Here is a 19,897-nt window from a genome sequence, read left to right as displayed (position 1 = left end):
GCTGGATTCAAGGATTGAGATATCCCTGTCCACCGAACAGGCCCATGTTTGGGTTTTTTTTCCAAAAAAAGTAACAAATTGTAAAGTGTTGTGAAACCTTTTCATCACATTATCATGAATGTCCTTGAAATGTGCATTAAAACCTGGTGATGTTATCTATTTTCGACGTGGTTATGCTACATAAAATGATGATGTTTCGCTATTGTGAGTGGCGTCCTGGTGTATGTGAGCATGCAGTCTTTTCCTTTCCCTGGTAGAGGACAGTTATCTTTTTCCTACCAAAAACAGATTCACCTGTGAAATATGGGAGAATACATGTACACTGGTGTGGTTGTTACAGAGAGGTGTGACACTCGTGGACATCTGAGCGCCTATTTCAGTTTCATTTACATAGAATAAAAAATACAATATTTCTACTGAGAGGTACATTTACAGTCTAAAAATACACTATTACTGACGATAGGTAGATTTACACATTCTAAAAATACACTATTTCTGTCGACAGGTACATTTACAAAGTCTAAAAATACACCATTACCATGACAGGTACATTTACAGTCTAAAAATACACTATTTCTGTCGACAGGTACATTTACAAAGTCTAAAAATACACTATTACGGTCGACAGGTACATTTACACAGTCTGAAAATATACTATTACTGACGACAGGTACATTTACACAGTCTAAAAATACAGTAAAAAAAACACTATTTCTGCTGGCAGGTACTTTTACAAAGTCTGAAAATATACTATTACTGACGACAGGTACATTTACACAGTCTAAAAATACAGTAAAAAATACACTATTTCTGATGGAAGGTACATTTACAGTCTAAAATACACTTACTGACGGGAGGTACATTTACATAGTCTAAAAGTACACTTTTACCATGACAGGTACATTAACAGTCTAAAAAAACACTATTACTGAGAATACACTATTACTGACGACAGGTACATTTACACAGTCTAAAAATACACTATTTCTGCTGGCAGGTACATTTACAGTCTAAAATTACACTATTACTGACGACAGGCACATTTACACAGTCTAAAAATACACTATTACTGACGACAGGTACATTTACAAAGTCTAAAAATACACTATTTCTACTGACAGGTACATTTACACAGTCTAAAAATACACTATTTCTGCTTGCAGGTACATTTACAGTCTAAAATTACACTATTACTGACGACGGGTACATTTACAAAGTCTAAAAATACACTATTTCTACTGACAGGTACATTTACAAAGTCTAAAAATACACTATTTCTGCTGGCAGGTACATTTACAGTCTAAAATTACACTATTACTGACGACAGGCACATTTACACAGTCTTAAAATACACTATTACTGACGACAGGCACATTTACATAGTCCAGAGACCTATATACTAGTATATAGGTCTCTGCATAGTCTAAAAGTACACTATTACCATGACAGGTACATTTACAGTCTAAAAATACACTATTACTGACAATACACTATTACTGACGACAGGTACATTTACAGTCTAAAAATACACTATTACTGACAATACACTATTACTGACGACAGGTACATTTACAGTCTAAAAATACACTATTACTGACGACAGGTACATTTACAGTCTAAAAATACACTATTACTGACGACAGGTACATTTACAGTCTAAAAATACACTATTATTGACGACATGTACATTATACACTATTACTGACGATGGGTACATTTACAAATTCTAAAATACACTATTATTGACATGGGTATATATGAAAAAATATATAGTACATAGCCACTTACAGTCTAACGTTATTTGTATATGTGTTTTTAAAAATTGCTGAAAGCTACTTGACGAAGTCATGACATTTAGATGGGAGTATTTCACACCACCATTCTAAACTACTATTGTTTTAACTTTTAACAAGAAATTAATATCAGCTTTTTAATATATCAGGAGAAAACACGGTTTTTGTTTGTTGTTGTTGTTTTTGTTCGTTTGATTGTTTTGTTTTGTTTTTTTGTTTTTTGGTTTTTTTTTTCATTTTAAAGACGCAATACAAACAACACACGATATGATGGTCCTTGCGCGCCTGACTTCATCAAAAAAGCAATTAAAGAACCTTGGGATAATTAAGGCCTGCCTAGCTTCGTCAAAGAAATAATTCAATTTACATGCTTAATTAAGACACACCCTATTTCGTCAAAGAAGCAGTATTTGCGTGTCCCAAATCACGGATAAGAGCCACGGTGTTTGCAACTACAGCCACAATGATGATTATGTAATTGATGACGATGTGTATATGTCGTGGAGCTTGTTGAATATTGAATCCATCTGTTGAGATGTTTGACAGCCAAACATGGTCCACATGATAACTGTCGGTGTCAAGTTACAGCATTGGACTTTACATGTCTTGGACAAGCGCGCGTCTGTTCAGATGTCAACACAGGTCTGCTGACATCTCTAGATCTGGTGACAAAATGACGGTTTCTTCAGATCTAGTGACATGAAGCTGTCCTATATGAAGTGTATAGTTTAAATACATGTACACAAAGTTTGACATTTAAATGTTGAATGCTGATTGCGGAATGGATTTTTTTTTGATTTAAACATATTTTATTGTCAAAACACAAATGGGATTAGACACAGGTATAAAACTTATAATCCGTCTTTTCCCGTGTAACATAAATGATGAAATGAATATACATGACCGAAAATAATAAAGACAATTGATGATGATATGAACATGTCAAAAATAGCTATAAGATAAAATTTACTAATACATATGTCATATTATGAAGTCACTGTACCCGCATGTCTGGATTGAATAAAAGTTAATTTACGATGTAAAGCGATGGAGATACATATATTTCATATATATATATTAAGTGCATTTAGCTAAATTTCTTGCTCTTATAGAATTTTCAACTCATTGTTATTAAGAGCAACAATAGTGTATACGATGTATAGATTGCGGAATAACAATAGTCCATGTTGTTGAATTGAACCGAGAACTATGCAAACGATTGTAGACCAACACCTCTACAAGTGATAGGCTATACTTCATGTCGTTAACGAAATACATAAATAACAAGATAAACACAGATAAACAAAACAACTTTTAATGCATACTAACAACACTGATAGAACAGGTCATGTACTTCTAGTTTTCGACAAAGTTTACAAATGCTGTCGGTATTTAATTATCAATAAATTTTGAGAATCAACTAACATAATAAATGCATTGTGTAATTTTAACATTTAATTAAACTATTAATTGCAAATATATAAATAATATCTTGAAATAATTTCTTAGCTAGGTTTATCACGCCATAGATAGACCGTGTCAATTTAAGATAGAACACTAACGGTTGTTTCTTGTTAATTTCTACGGGATTGTATGTGTTAAGCTGATAAGTGTTTCTCTCTAAAATAACAAATACATCTGTAACAATACTTAACGAAAACATACACATTCTCTCTGACAAAAGCACAACCAAATCTTACATGCCCGTCTCTTCTCATTTTCTGGCTTAATCTAATAAACTCCCAAGATGGCACTGAATGTACATGTTCCAGTTACACTGGCCCAGATTTTAATATAGATTTCAATGGTTTTCTAATCTTGCGATGTTTTTTTCGAAATTTATTTCTAGAATCAAATATTTTGACAGGTATAGTAACTGGGATTTTGATTTCTTTTGCCGAAAATTCAAACTTCAACCAATATTTTTGAGCCCTTCATCGTGACAGATTTTTTTCTTCGAAGATATTAAAATATCGCTGGGCCTTTCAATATTCCCGATATCATTACAACATGAAAGGACAAAAACGAAATGAATTGTCAAAATCTAAACTATTTCAGAAATGTACTTCAGTTTGTTTACAGAAAAGTTACCGAATGAATTGTAAATATTCATTAAGCAAAATGGATAATCGAATAAATGAATTTTCACTTAATTTGCAAATTTAAAAATTTCTTTAATGAATATGTCATGATTGAGTTATAGAATATAATTTACAGTTTATGAATTTCGTAAAAAATATATAAACTTTAATCGTCAGTTTACTGATGTTCATGTTATGCTTTTTGTTATGAATTTTATCTTAATAAATAGCTTTGTTCTTCTCTTTTGTACATCGTTATCCCATTCCAGATGTTGTAGCGGACTAGTATTCGCCCAGGAGGTCCTGAAAGATCTGCTGTTTTTCGTACTCGGTTCCACTTTTCTTGGCCAGCCTGGTCGGTCCCCCTGCACGGGCGGCTCCGGTGAATTCCTCTGGCGTCTGTGGAGAGTAAATTGTAAATTAATTAGGAATTTGTTCATATAATGAATTATATCTAAATTTATTATATAATATAATCAAAAGGGCCGGCGAATGGTAAATAGATAAAGCATAGTTAATATCATCATAGCCTATGGGTCGGAAATAACACAAATTATGTCACACGCGCCTTTGGATCGGAAATAACACAAATTATGTCACACACGCCTATGGATCGGAAATAACACAAATTATGTCACACGCCTTTGGATAGGAAATAACACAAATTATGTCACACACGCCTTTGGATCGGAAGTAACACAAATACATGTCACGCACGCCTTTAGATCGGAGATATCACAAATCATATCATACACGCCTCTGGATCGTTCATATCACAAATTGAATTATTGTGGGGACCTCGGAATCGATATTTACACCGAAAGTCTATCTTGTTTGTCAAGAAAGTCTATCTTGTTTGTCAAGAAAGTCTATCTTGTTTGTCAAGAAAGTCTATCTTGTTTGACATGGCGACTGTTTTGTTAAACTGGATATCGCGAAACTATTAAACCACAAATAAGATGATGAAAACTCGCTCAAATATCGTTCCGGAAACCCTTGCCTATTACACTTTGTTAGAGGTTTGTACTTCTTCTGACAGCCGCTTGTAACAGTTGGCATACATGATCGAAGTAGATCCTTGTTACAATTCTCTGAAATCTGTGATATAATTTCAAATCTTGTCACGGAAAAATGTCCCCAAGCCATCGGCTTTCCCTGTACCGACAAACTCAGCTTGTGACCATTGTGACGTCGTCCCTAGGTCATTGGCTTTCCTTCGACCATTAGACTCAGCTTTTGACAATGGTACACAATCAAACACAATTTTGTGTATCTAGTTATAAAAATTGAGTTATAAAAAGGAAGCAATTGCACGAGAATGTGTCCATAATGAAGTTAAAACGACCTTGACATTTTACCAATAACCCGAAAAATCAATAATATAGTTTGCCGTAGCTTGTGTAATGTGTTAAAAGCTAATCAATGTATGACACGGTGGACTTATAACGATTTCCCGACATGTGGTCAATAGGTAAAAGGACAACGCAATCCTGCAAATTGATCATATCAATCATTGTATCGAACACACAGTCACACTGACAATGCGATCGAGAGGCAGCCTCATGAAGATCAAAATATTTGAAAATCACACAGAAAATTCAGAGGATATATTCTAATCCCTAAATATGTTGCTTTCAAGGTTTCATGTTTTTCTAAACCGAATAAGTCGTGTCCAATCTATTGAGCATTCACAGACAAATTTGGTTGTTCGGTAGATCAGTGTTATTTCAATCTCAGATAGGTTTTCATTAGTCAGCGATCGATTTGTCTAGATAAGGGTGTTACATACAAGCTAGTGACGATCTAGTATTGATTGATCAGCTGCGATAGAATTACACTTCATTCGTCTGCAACTGGTTATCGATTGGTTGTTTTGCATGGTCTATCATTTGCTGTTACAAATGTAGGTTTACATCACGTCTCTGTCTATTAAGACACCTGTCTAATCGGACCCAAGATGACTGTCCACAGACCGAGAGACACTTGAGCGGGCGTACGCCATGAACTCCGTTGCAGGGAGCCTATCCGACCCAATCGCAACATCCCGGGGGAATTTCCGGCAACACTCGGATATTTCCGAGTGTTGCCGGAAATTTCCCCGAGATGTTGCGATTGTATCCGACCCTGACTGACAACGCCGCCATAGGAATACGGGACTCGCCAAGAATCGCCTGAACACAACCTTCGGCCGCGAATGGAGAAGTAAAATTCATAACCGACAAAATAGTGTAGCTTTATTTTTAATGGGTATTCAGAGTTCAAACCATTAATTTAGTCATCAATTTGGCATGTCAAACAAGCTTAACGAGTAGATAGTATAGTCGCGACAGTCACTATGCTACATTTGATCATGAGGCAGAGAAAACAGCAAACAAAAAGACAAAGAAAAGTTGATGAGCGAGAGTCAGAGTTATCCTATATTGAGGGCTTGCATTTAGAGATGGGGAGACTAGCCAGAGTAAAAAAAAACAGGAAACGAGAGAGAGTCCAGATATTTCGGACACAACACACGTGAATATTGATTCAGTGGTTGGGTGTCCCTAGGCAGTGTGGATTGGTGACATCCAATTCTTCTAGGGTATCACATCTTCAAAACTAACAATGGCTGTTGGAGGGGAAGGAAAGGGAATTACAATTTGTCTAACAATGGTTGAATAGATATCAATTAACCATGTCTGTCTATCTAATGAATGGATTTCGACGATACTCTTAACATACTGTCAATAATTGAAATAATGGGCATGAGGTTTCGTTCTTAATTAGACATCACCTGAAAGAAAAGTGATATCATAAGAAAAAAATGCGATTGTGTAAAAATAGAATCTTTTCACTTGTGTTGGAAAAATGATTAAATCGTACCCTTTTCTTTATCATATGGGGACTCTTTTTAGCGACACGAGAGATTCTGTCTTCCGTCGATCCGAAGTAGGGGTTGTCATCCTGCAATGATAGCAGAGAGTTAGAATATAGACGATTAAGTTCTTTTGTTTAAACGGGCTTCTAAACATGCAAAATACATGCAGGGCGTTAAAACAACTAACTTAACCAAACAAGAGGCCCATAGGGCCTGTATCGCTCACCTGGTTGGATTTGACCAAATGTCAAAATAATGTTCATGTTCAATTTGTTAATACATTATACAAAAATGTACTCTCTGAAAGACCATATGGATTATTTTTACAACATAATGGTGTTTAAAGAAACTAAGTCCCTTAGGGTGGGGAAAACCCTTTGGCCTATGTTTACATAAGAATTGTGTTTATCCCTTAATGCCCAGCGTTTCTATACATAGTTATGGGATTGAGGGTCACAGTAACCATTTATGCAAAATCTGTTCCCCCATCACCACGGATGTTTCTGACCAAATTGGGTTCAAATCCATTTAAAACTCAAATCTCTATTTCCCCTATTTGGCCCCTCCCTTCAGGCCCCTTGGGGGTCAGAGTCAATATTTATATAAACTCTCTTTCCCCCTTCCCCTAAGAATATTCCAGACCAAATTTGGTTCAAATCCATTCATAACTTTATGAATAATAGCGATTTAAAGGATAAACCCCTATTTCCCTATTTGGCCCCGCCCCTCAGGCCCCTGAGGGCACAGAGTAAAAATGTATCCAAACTCGGTTCCCCTTCTCCTAAGGATGCTCTTGATCAAATTTGGTTAAAATCCATTTAAAACTTTATGGCAAATAGCAATTTAAAGACTAATCTCTATTTCCCCTATTTGGCCCCGCCCCTCAGGCCCCTCAATATTTACACAAACTCTTTCCCCCCTTCCTCTCTCGATGTTCCTGATAAAATTTAGTTAAAATCCATTCGAAACTTAATAATTAATAGCGATTTAAAGGATTAACCCCTATTTTCCCTATCGGACCCCACTCCTCAGTCCCCTGGGGATTCAGAGTAAAAATTTATACCAACTCGGTTCCCCTTCTCCAATGAATATTCCTGACCATATTTGGTTAAAATCCATTTAAAACTTTATGACTAGTAGCAATTAAAAAACTAATCTCTATTTCCCCTACTTGGCCCCGCCCCTTAGGCCCCTAGGGGTACAGAGTAAAAATTCATATAAACTCTGTTCCCCCTCCCCTCAAGGATGTTCCTGACCAAATTTGGTGAAAAGCTATTCAATACTTTAGGACTAGTAGCGATTTAAAGGTGTAACCCTATTTCCCCTATTTGGCCCCGCCCCTCAGGCCCCTGGGGGTTGAGAATAAAAATTTAAACACTCTGTTCCTCTTCCCCAAAGGATGTTCCTGACCAAATTTGGTTCAAATTCATTAATAACTTTATGACTAGTGGCGATTTAAAGGATTAACCCTATTTCCCCTATTTGGCCCAGCCCCTCAGGCCCCTGGGGTTCAGAGTAAAAATTTATACAAACTATGTTCCCCTTCTGTCAAGAATGTTCCTGACCAAATTTCTTTCAAATTCATTCATAACTTTATGACTAGTAGCGATTTAAAGGATTCACCCTATTTCCCCTATTTGGCCCCGCCCCTCAGGCCCCTGGGGGTTCAGAGTAAAAATTTATACAAACGATGTTCCCCTTCTACCAAGGATGTTCCTGACCAAATTTGGTTCAAATTCATTCATAACTTTATGACTAGTAGCGATTTAAAGGAGTAACCCTATTTTCCCTATTTGGCCCCGCCCCTCAGGCCCCTGGGGGTTCAGAGTAAATATTTATACAAACTCTGTTCCCCTTCCCCCAAGGATGTTACTGACCAAATTTGGTTCAAATTCATTAATAACTTTATGACAAGTAGCGATTTAAAGGAGTAACCCTATTTTCCCTATTTGGCCCCGCCCCTCAGGCCCCTGGGGGTTCAGAGTAAAAATTTATACAAACTCTGTTCACCTTCTGCCAAGAATGTTCCTGACCAAATTTGGTTCAAATTCATTCATAACTTTATGACTAGAAGCGATTTAAAGGATTAACCCTATTTCCCCTATTTGGCCCCGCCCCTCAGGCCCCGTGGGGTTCAGAGTAAAACTGTATACAAACTCTGTTCCCCTTCCCCCAAGGATGTTCCTGACCAAATTTGGTGAAAATCCATTCAATACTTTAGGACTAGTAGCAATTTAAAGAAAAAGTTGACGGACGACGGACGCCGGACGACGGACGCTGCACCATGGCATAAGCTCACCGGCCCTTCGGGCCAGGTGAGCTAAAAACCACTAACCTAACAAGAAAACCACTAACCTAACAAGAAAACCATTATCCTTTACAAGAAAGATTTGAATGCATTAAAACCAACTTGTTGTTCATCGACAACGACCGGTGTAGTAGCCCGAGTGTTCCACTGAACGACCACTGCGCATTGCGTGCTACGATGACCCAGAACTGTTCCACAAAAACTCTACAGTCGGAAGTTGGAGAAAGAAGATACTTGAACAGCATCCTATATTGGCATTTTTTTGTAGCTGGGATGTGACAATTCTGTTTACAGCGGTACAATCTTTTATCCCAAAATGTACATCAAAACACACACACACACAAAACCCAAAAAACGAATTGCAAATAAGATTCTCTTGCTTTTTATAATAATTTCTTCATTCTTTTGGTATTTAAGGTATTGAACAAATAATCCGTTTCCATGACGACATATAAATAATTGACAGAAGGAGAACTTACTACTGAGTTGCCAAGGTCGATACCCTGTAACATGTTACTGATGTCGTCTGTGCTCTGGTCCTCTGTGTTAATACGACCTTTATCGTTGGGACAACTCAGCATGTGCTCGGAGTCACACGGACAATCCTGTTCCTTCATCAACTTCCGGTTGTTCCCGGGGGTATTGGAAAACGTCTCCACGCAGTTGTCTTTGGCTGGAACAGAAGGAGGGTCTTATACAGAGCTGTTATATCTCGAGAGTTTAAGTTATGATTTGTAAATGACCGGTTGATGTCGATTGTGTCTGACGACGTAGTTGAGTGAGGATCACCTTAGCAAATCACCTCGAATGCAATTCTGAAAGAGCATTACAAATTGTGGAATATTTTAAGATTTTGTGCCAATAATTGAAGTTTTAATTTTTTTCTATCAGAAACCCATATACTTCTATGATTTTTTGACATTCATATGCTGTACGAGTGCAAGTGGTCCCATCTCGAGAGTTTAAGTTACGATGTCGATTTTGTTGCCAATAATTGAAGTTTTAAAATCTTTTTTATGAGAAACCAATATACTTTTATGATTTTTTGACATTCATATGCTGTACGATTGCAAGCGGTCCCAGGCAGTATACCACACATTTAACCTGTGTACGTCAATGTCGTTGCCAGTAAGTCTCCAACAAGTTTATCTTATATCAAACAATCGTCAGGAGGAGTGTTACAATACCATTCCCAGACAATATCCGGCAGACCTACCTGTGTATCCAATGGGACAAGGATTGGGAGGATTGCAGTATGCTGGCAGAACCTTGTCTGTCTTCACTTCCTTGGGATTTTCCTTGCCACCTCCAGTTCCACCTTTTATATAAAAAGTACAAAATGTAGAATATATATAACGTAAATCTTGTAAGTATAGTTTGTATGTACGAACAGAAAATGAGGTAGTTGTTGTTGTTATGTCTAGAACTGAACATTTTTATAACCACTACAAGCCTTGAATATTTTTCATTCTTTAGTCTCCCGTGAACTTCCGGTTTTAACCTCTACATGTCTTGATTATGTCATATCCAGCAGTTTCTTATATCAACAACGTCCGTTCATTTGAGGACGGTGTATGGCGATTGATGTGGTCCTGTCTAGACTAGATTACCTGCCTTTGTACCATTTCTCTCCGCTATGCTGCGCTCATTAATACTATTATGCTAATAGGAGAGTAGAAAACCTACGAGAAACATCCCAGTCAATGGCCCTGTCTAGCTTAATAATGTTCCTACCTGACATTGACTGGTAACCCCACAGAGGGCTCTGTTCCAAGTACTCTTGGTCCCTCAGTGCAGCTTCTCCCAGCAGTTCGGGGTCATTCAGTGTGGCATCCCTGTAGGAAAGACCCCAGTCTCCAGGGGAACTCCTGCTAACAAGGTTATCGTCATAGTAACCGGGGTCAAGGTCATACAGACCATTCAGCTCAGAGAGGATATCCGAGTAGGACGCGCCATTCACAAAACCGACGATGGCGACTAGTAAAAGGGGAACCATTTCCTGTACAAATAAAAATGCAGAAGATCAGCAAGCATATAGACTAGTTTGTCATAATAAATTACAGTTTGAGTTCGAACTCCATTTTAATATTTCAGTTTTTGCCGGAGTTATGGCCTTTTGCACATAGGAAATTCTCAGCCGCCAGAGGAATTATAAGTTTAATAAAACAAAAACAAAACAAAAACAAAAACAAAAACAGATACGATTCGATGTGGATATAAGCCATTATTATGGCAACTCGGACACATATCACCTAGCCTTCGGTCTCTTGTCGGTAGAATTACAGGATGGACAGATACATGACGTCAACTCACTATTTAGGGAACTACTCTTTTCGATGTCGTGACGTCATGATGGCCTTGACAAATTGAAGCTGTAGCAGAGCTTAGCTGCAGTGCTCTACCAAACCTTGTGATCTATCGATTTGTATGCGGCGACTAAAGATTGATGGCCGATGTTTGCATTTTTTCCCTATTTTTGTGTAATTGGTACTAATAACCTATCCGGCCATGTAATACTACGCTACAGCAGCGCTCAACCTCCCACGCAATTCCGTTATCCATCTTTTGTCCTCGTTTCGCGGTATTGATTTATTGAACGGTCTGTACTACAATACAGTCCGTTTCAATAACTAACGTTAACGGAAATCCGTGAGGGATATTATCAGTGGGGGTTATTCCTGAAATTCGCGTGATCGATCTAATTTTAGAAAATTGATTTTGAGAAGCTGGAATAGGACAGACTATCTTTCGGCTTCGATGACCCAAAGGTATAAATTACCCATTCCGACTGTGGTATCAAAGCGACATTTTAAAAGTAATCTTATTTATAATAAATAAATAAATATGTAATTCGGAAGTTCAAGACTAATGTGTTTTTTAAAGATTTTTCTAAAAATGTTTTTCAATTCAAGAGATACGGCTTACAAACAAATTATATAATTCGTCACAATTTATACTTAATTATCTGTTACATTCAATAAATTGTTCAATAAATAAACCTTATGTAATAGAAATATAGTCCAGAGTGTATTTTATATACATGTAACAAAATGTAACATATGCGATAATGAACTTCTGCTTAAAACTGATGCAGTGGTTTTCTTGGAAGCAAATCGTTGATACAAATTGTTCACAAACACACGACTGTTTACACGATGGTAAAATTACGTTAAGTCGACTGGGTGGTGTGGTAGGTCGACCATTATGGTATTATTTAAATGTCGACAACTTACACAAGTCTGTGTGGTAGTAAAATGGCGAAGTACCGTAAACAATATAGTTATTTACGTATCGGTGATACAGACTGCTTGACTGATGAAGAAACGTTTCACAGCATCTCTGAGAATGACGGGTTCCAATATGTTCTGAAAATTTCTAGAATCAACTGATTCTTTAAACATTTCCTATGTTAGAATTAATGAACCATTTTACCATATCGTCGAATTCGATATAACCAGATTTGCTTCTAGCCCCAATATCAGACTTCAGCCATTTCGCAGACAGGTAATTCTGACTTACCAGCCCCGGCTGTCAACCGTACCAGCTGGTTGGGAACAAAACCATTTTTCTTATCGTCTCAAATTTTGTACAGTCATCAAACGTGCAAAAACTGTCAATAAAATTATATATATATTCCCGACTTACCTTCGCGATGATTTTGTGGATCTTTGCTCCTGTTTTTATTCCTGCTTCTGTCTACGGTTCCGATGTTTGGTATAATGGCGTTGGTAATCGATCGTCCCCTTGTCGTCATCAGCTCGCTATAATGTATGCGGATCGATAAGTCCGTGACGTACATTGAACGGAGTACTAATTATTTATCACATACAGACACATCTAAACAGGGCAATCACCATGACATGGAACACGAGTTTGGAAATATCGATTTAACTGTATCATGTTCGAGAGCCATTTCATAATTTTCAATGAAAACAAGCTTTAAGCTGCATTGGACTTCGTCGTTTCTGCAGGTCTGCATTTATAACCGATGTCAATTGCAAGGAACCTATGTCCTTCCCCCTAAGCAAAAGTCAGCCAATGCGTCAAACCGCTAGATACCTACAAGTTACAGTTTGCGGATCTGTCTGGTTAAAAACACCAGACACGTATATATTTTAAAATCTGTCTTTGAAAAGTCCTGACAGAATTACAATTACAAAGATAAAACCTCTGTTCAATATGACCATTTCTTGTATGAACGGTTTTACAAACAACTGGAACAATATTCTCGCGTCAAACAATATATTAGTTCATCAGTTTGTTTTAAAACTGTCTTAATTTAAAACATTAACACACTCGACTAACTCTTTTTTCGCTAATCTTATATGATATGTAAAACTCCAAAAAGCTATAAAGGTCGGTTGCAGTTACCGGGCGGTATACATGTATTTATAAGAATTTGTAAAAGCAGATCGTGGTATTTTACCTCGAGAAACCCGGAAAGTCCACATAAAACAAGAAATATCTTTAAAAAAAGATAAACGGCATAGTTTAAATGCTGGTGTTTATAATATAAAACTGCTGGTGAAATAAATGAAGAACTAATGTGTTTCAGCACAGATAACAAAATGATATCAGTTTGAATCATTTTGGTGATAATACCATGCGCGTAGCCAAGTTATTTTGCATGTGTATGCAGAGAAATGAAATGAGGGGTGAATGAGTTAAGTTAAGTGTTTGGACAATTTAAGTCCGTCATTTAACGATGTCCGAATAGTTACGTTGTCCTGTTTTCTTGAAACGACGAGCCTTGTACAGCATTTCGAATGATAATTTGTGTTGACTTTACCTTATTTTGCACGCTTGGAACACGTTTACATAATGTCCGAATATGTGTTCAATAACCATACGTACATAACGTTAGTCCATTGGGCAAAGCAATACCTTTCCTGTGGGAAGGGCGGTAAAAGAAAGAAATCAAGACCAAAAACCTGAGATCAACCTTGTATTTAAGTCGCGTTACCGTAACACGACGTTTTGGGATGATCATTGCGACAATGGGTGATGTTTCTTGACGATATGTGTAGGTAAAATACATTTATATATAAAAATACAGTTGTAGTTATAAAAGTTCGATTCCAGTAAAGTCGAATTAAATTTAATATAAATGAAACTTTCAACTGTACCGGTGGTCATAACATAGCACGACATTTGTTCTGGGGTTAAGTTAAAAGTTGGAATTATAACGATCATCTTGTTTCTGATGCTGATGGTTCCTGCGGGGCGAGCTGAAATTTCTTCCAAAGAAACAGGTCTTCGGATTTTTCTTTGTCCCACTTTAACCGACCGATTGATTGCGTTCCCTACCAATGACTAGTTATATCAATTAGTGGGTTTGTTTAGACCTACATCTCTCATGCATGCATATGGGATCCGGTAGTCCAATTTAATTACAAGCGTTTCGTTAACACTGATCAGGATAAGGGAGTAATCATTATTTTCTTTGTGTTTCAATATTAATCTTCGCACTGAGCAAACACGTGTAAATACAGATATCTTTAATTCAAATAGAGATATCTGTATTTGAAATAGAGATATCTGTATTGCAAAGTAATTGCAGATATCTCTAATTCAATTAAAGAGATATCTATTTAAAATAGAGATATCTTTAATTGAATTAGAGATATCTGTATTTGAATTAGAGATATCTGTATTTAAAATGAAGACATCTCTATTTAAACAAAATTAAAGATATCTCTTTAAAATATGGATATCTTTAATTCAAATAGAGATATCTCTATTTTAAATAAAGATATCTTTAATTGGACAAGAATTAAAGATATCTCTATTCAAAATAAAGATATCTCAATTACAATTAAAGATATCTGTAATTCAAATAGAGATATCTGAATTTGAAATAGAGATATCTGTAATTTAAAAGAAGATATCTCTATTTTCAGTAGAAATAGAGATATCTGTATTTAGATTAGACATATCTTTATTTAAATAGAGATATCTTTATTTAAATTACAGACATCTCTAATTAAATAGAGATATCTTCATTTTAAATAGAGATATCTTCATTTCAATAGGTAAAAACCCAAACGGCTTGCCATAGCCGTCGGCATAGGAAAAGATCTATTCTACCATGTTTGGCATGCAACGCCAGTTTTGATTGGTTTAAAACCATGTATTATTTTTCAATAACACACGCTCGTGCCAATAATACACGCTCGTGAGTCACGGCTGTTACAATTTTATATATCTAATATAATATTCACTCATTTCATTTAAGGTTATTATAGCCGAGTGGGCTAATGGGTCAGTCTTTTAATAAATTTTTATCACGACGCGAGTTCGAATCCTACGGAGGCCCCCTTTTTCCCTTTTTTTTTTATTTTCAAAAACAATGCCATATGATGGATGCTCTTGATCGTAGTACTGTAGTGCTTGTAAAGAAATGTATATTTCATCAACAAACAATGCAATACTCAAGGTTTTCCCGGGGTTTCTCTGCTGTCCATAGGTCGATCTCAGAACTGAACAGTACATGGTAGAATAGAAATAATCAACTTTGACTCGTGTATTGTTGCAGGATATACAACTCGGACTCGGATATTTTGCAATTTTAATTAATAACTCAGGCCTGCGGCCTTCGTTATTAATTTAATTGCAAAATATCCTCGTCCCCGTTGTATATCCAACAACAATACACGAATCATCGTTAATTATTTCTTAAATAAAACAATATTTATGTTTACATAATTATTTGACAGCATCATAGTTGAGAGAAGAGGAGATGGGGGGGGGGGGGGGGGGGGGGGGGGGGGGGGGGGGGGGGCAAATATCTATTAGAATCCTGGATATATTGCTGAGTATGCACGAAAACTAATTCAATTTCCTGTTCTGATATATTAGAATCGCCAAAAAGAAGCGGGTTCACGGTGAGAGGAAAATATGAATTAAGTTCACGGAATAGGAAAGCCACAATGACAACGTTGATCAGCAAGAATATAGGCTCTAAATAGGTGATTCCTTAATGTACTAACACGGTATCTTAACCGTGTATGTAGAATATTATTTTTTCTTTCACCATAAGTCTGTGTTGTAAATGGCATTTTAAAAGCAGGAAATGATACACTTTGTCTGATGTTTAAAGACAATATATTCCACTGTCTTATAGTAGAAGGAAAGAGGGATAGGTTAGAGGACTCTAGTCTGTTGCTTGGCAAGTTATAGTTTTCAGCATTACGGAGATTGTGTTGAGAATTATTAGCAACAAGAGGGGGGAATAGGGTGTTCAGATAGTTAGGAGTAAGATGATTATGTATCTTAAAGAACAGTTGGAGTTTTCGACGGGATCATCTCTAGTCTAAAGGTTCCCAGCCCGTTTCAGTATAGAGTGATGGTAATTTTTCTAACCTTTCTGCGTCAGCAATAGAGCAACCGTCCTAAAGTTCACAACAATATTCTACTCCTATAACATAAGAGGCCGCAGGTCGACCCTTTTTCTATCGGATATGATTTTGCCGAGTGTTACACGGCGCCTGTCAAAAGTATCTGGCCGTGTAAAACCTCTAACATTGTTGGAGTAAACAATATTCTAAAACCGGGAGAACAAAGGATCTATAGATTCTATTTAATGTTCTTCTAGTAAGGATATATTTTAATTTACGAAGGACACCTAATTGTTTAACGACAGTTTTACTGATGTGTTATATATGATAGCTCCACTTACAATTTGAATCGATGTATACTCCTAGATGCTTACATCATTAAAATGTATATCAATTACATGTGTACATGATAGTTCACTATTAGAGAAAAGCAATGCTACTTCTTAGCCCAACATTGTATTTTGGAAAGATCATTATTAATGGTATGTTCAATAAGTTGCGGAGATTGATCGGAGCATAGAAGAGATGGTTCGTCAGCAAAAAGTTTTGAGAAGCTAACTATAATGTCAGAATTATCTAACAAATAATTGTGTAAATATTTAGCTACTACTCTTTCGAACACATTACCTATAGTGCAAAGTAAGGCAATATGTCTATAATTGGAAGAATCTTGTTTATCTCCCTTTTTAAAAATCGGCATTACCAGGGCATGTTTCCATTGTGTGGGGAAAGATCCAACTTCCAAAGAAGTGCGAAAGATTAGTGACAAAGGATAAGTAACTGAATTAGCAGTGTTTTTAAGCATAATGTGACTTATTGTATCATTACCTACAGCTTTACCATGTTTTAATGTCTTGAGTATGTCAGTGATGTTATTTTTTATATTGACAGGTATATCAGAAATTATCTAGTCTGTTCTAGATTCAATAATAGTTCAACAGTATCAGTACCGTCAATAGTTGATATAGAAACAAAGCAGTCATTTCGTATATTTGTCTTAATGCCGTCGTCCATTTCTATATTTCCAGTCGCACTCCTCAATGATGGAATAGAATTTGATGTGTCGGATGATATTATTAATCTGCGAACAAGTTTCCAAAAGTTTCTAGGATTCGTTTCACTATAATTATCTAAAAGCCCATTGATGTTAATTCGCATAAAAAAAACAACAAACTTTCTTCCATTTTTTTTTTTTTCGTCTGGGGTCGTAGAAAATATTTAATTCCAGTCAGCTTCCTGAGACTTATTATTATAAAGTTCAAAATTTGCGTCGTTATAACATAAAATGTTCCGTTTATATTTCCTAATAATATTTGACCCTGTAGTCAGTTCATCAGATGTCGCTTGGTGGTCTGAGATGTCGCGGTCTTTGTCGATAGTGTCAGATAATGTGTGGGTACACGTGCCCGACAGAAAGTAGGGTCAAGGAGTGTACTGCACGTGCGTCCTATTCTTGTCGGTCTGTCTATTACATAAGAGAAGTGGAAAGATTCATAATATCCAAGAGAGAGTGATTAGTGTCTACTGTTAGAAGGTCAACATTTATATCGCCAACTATTACAACATGTGAAGTTTCATAGATGGTTTTTTCTACAGAGAGTATACAGTTCGGAGGTCTACAGACAGTACATAGAAGATATTTCTTTCTTGGAAACTGGATCTCGGTCCACACAACTTCACCTATATGGAATTCTTCCCCCACCGGTGTACCACGGTCTTTACGGAACATATTATAACCATCTTGGAGTATGACAAGGTGAGTCTCTGTAATGCAGACTACATAAATTCGGATGCTACACATTCTAGATAAGATAACTTATTCCAACTAGGCTACGAATAATATTAAGATGTAAAATGGAAATGTCTTTAAATGGGGGTGGGGGTGGGGGGTGTGGGGGTAGGGTCATTTTTACCGAAGTTTATTTTACCCCCCAAAACGTCTCAAAATGTGATATGCACACAAGGGAAGGTCCAAATACGTGTAGACTGTAACTAATTCTCAGGTCCCTGTGATATACACTAGGGAAGGCCCAGATACGTGTAGACTGTAACAGATTCTCAGGTCCCTGTGATATACACACTAGGGAAGGCCCAGATACGTGTAGACTGTAACAGATTATCACGTCCCTGTGCTATACACACTAGAGAAGGTCAAAATACGTGTAGACTGTAACTAATCCTCGGGTCCCTGTGCTATACAAACTAGGGAAGGTCAAAATACGTGGTGACTGTAACAAATCCTCGGGTCCCTGTGGTATACACACTAGGGAAGGTCCAAATACGTGTAGACTGTAACTAATTCTCAGGTCCCTGTGCTATACACACTAGCGAAGGTCTAAATACATGTAGACTGTAACAAATCCTCGGGTCCCTGTGGCATGGAATGGTTGTGGCAAGAAATGGAGAGAGCAGAATTAATATTTGATAGATGAGACTGCAGTTTTAAAGGAGGATGGTGTGTCCGCTGATGAAATTACGAGTGGTAATGAGTTCCAATCAGTGATTGTACGGGAAAGAATTATTCTTTCTTTCCTCACGGACGTTCTGCAGAGGAGATTTCGGAGAGAATTTTGATGGCAGTGTCTTGATTACTTCTTTATTTCCTCCAAATTAAAGAGTTATATACAAAATATAAATACATCTGTATATACATTATACGAATACAAAAGTGCTAACGCTTACATGTAAATCAGAAAATTGTTAATTACAAACAAAATTAGAAAATATAAATATATACATAATATACATGTAGTTACAGTGCATGGCTCGTATCAAATTCCATCAACACTGATGTGACGTAAATGTAACATTTTGCCAATAACAATTGCACAGTCTAGGGTCAATTTCACACGATCTTAAAAATTTAACATGTGAGGAGGGATTTCTCCCAGAAGTACATGGATTAAGTTTTAATCAGACAACGAGTGTAGAAGGGTGTTTAATTCCTTGAAATCAAAATCTAAGCCAAGTAGACACCATAAATCATCTCTTATGCTTTCAGTTTTTGTACACTATAATAGTACATGTGTTATACGGTCATTATGAAAAATACCACAATAATGACACAGCTCAAAAGAATTTGATAAACGTAAATTTTGTAGAATATTTGGAGTGATTACATCGTGAATGAGACGGGTTGGTGGCAATTTTGCTCTGACATATTTTATGTATAGCGTGGCCAGTCGCGCATCTTGTGGCTTGCCATAGTGGTGGTCAACACTTGAGGTTTTGTGATGTCGATTGATAACATCTCTATTTTGTCCGTGTCTCTTTTTAGATGAGTGTCCCAACTGGACATCGCCTTTTCTTTGATGTCAGAGGATGATATCTGTAGGTTTCGCATAAGAAAGTCCAATGTGTTATTCGCTTCCTTGTAATGTTATTGACATGGGGCGCCCTTTTCATATCTGAGCTGATGGTAATGTCGAGGTATTTAACTTCAGACACATATTGTATATCGTGTCCATTAAGCTTATATTGGTGTTCTATGGTGTTTCTAGTTATAGACAGGACCTGGCATTTTT

The 19,897-nt window shown here is 36.7% G+C and overlaps 1 protein-coding gene across 2 annotated transcripts; it reads right to left on the bottom strand.

The window, feature by feature from the left end:
- Positions 1-3,094: 3,094 nt before the first annotated feature.
- LOC117323431 lies at positions 3,095-12,814 on the bottom strand. 2 transcript variants are annotated; one of them, XM_033878654.1, is made up of 6 exons: positions 12,682-12,814; positions 10,771-11,035; positions 10,253-10,354; positions 9,516-9,709; positions 6,734-6,814; positions 3,095-4,273 (listed from the first exon to the last, which is right to left on the bottom strand). In XM_033878654.1, the coding sequence occupies exons 2-6, from the start codon at positions 11,030-11,032 to the stop codon at positions 4,157-4,159; spliced, it is 756 nt and encodes a 251-aa protein (XP_033734545.1). In that variant the 5' UTR covers positions 11,033-11,035; positions 12,682-12,814; the 3' UTR covers positions 3,095-4,156. The 2 variants fall into 2 exon arrangements, with proteins under 2 accessions (XP_033734545.1, XP_033734546.1); XM_033878655.1 differs by lacking the exon at positions 6,734-6,814.
- Between the last annotated feature and the right edge of the window lie 7,083 nt (positions 12,815-19,897).

The sequence above is a fragment of the Pecten maximus genome, chromosome 3 (genome assembly GCF_902652985.1).
Source record: "Pecten maximus chromosome 3, xPecMax1.1, whole genome shotgun sequence".
NCBI classification, from domain to species: domain Eukaryota; kingdom Metazoa; phylum Mollusca; class Bivalvia; order Pectinida; family Pectinidae; genus Pecten; species Pecten maximus.
The sequence above is the reverse complement of the archived record's forward strand: the minus strand, read 5'-3'. Positions and strand labels throughout refer to the sequence as shown.

Excerpts from the sequence above, each read along its gene's own strand:
- LOC117323431 (XM_033878654.1), bottom strand. The coding sequence starts at position 11,032 with ATGGTTCCCCTTTTACTAGTCGCCATCGTCGGTTTTGTGAATGGCGCG. Across the intron at positions 10,355-10,770 it reads GGGTTACCAGTCAATGTCAG|GTGGAACTGGAGGTGGCAAG; the intron begins GTAGGAACATTA and ends TTTATATAAAAG. Across the intron at positions 9,710-10,252 it reads TTGTCCCATTGGATACACAG|CCAAAGACAACTGCGTGGAG; the intron begins GTAGGTCTGCCG and ends CTTCTGTTCCAG.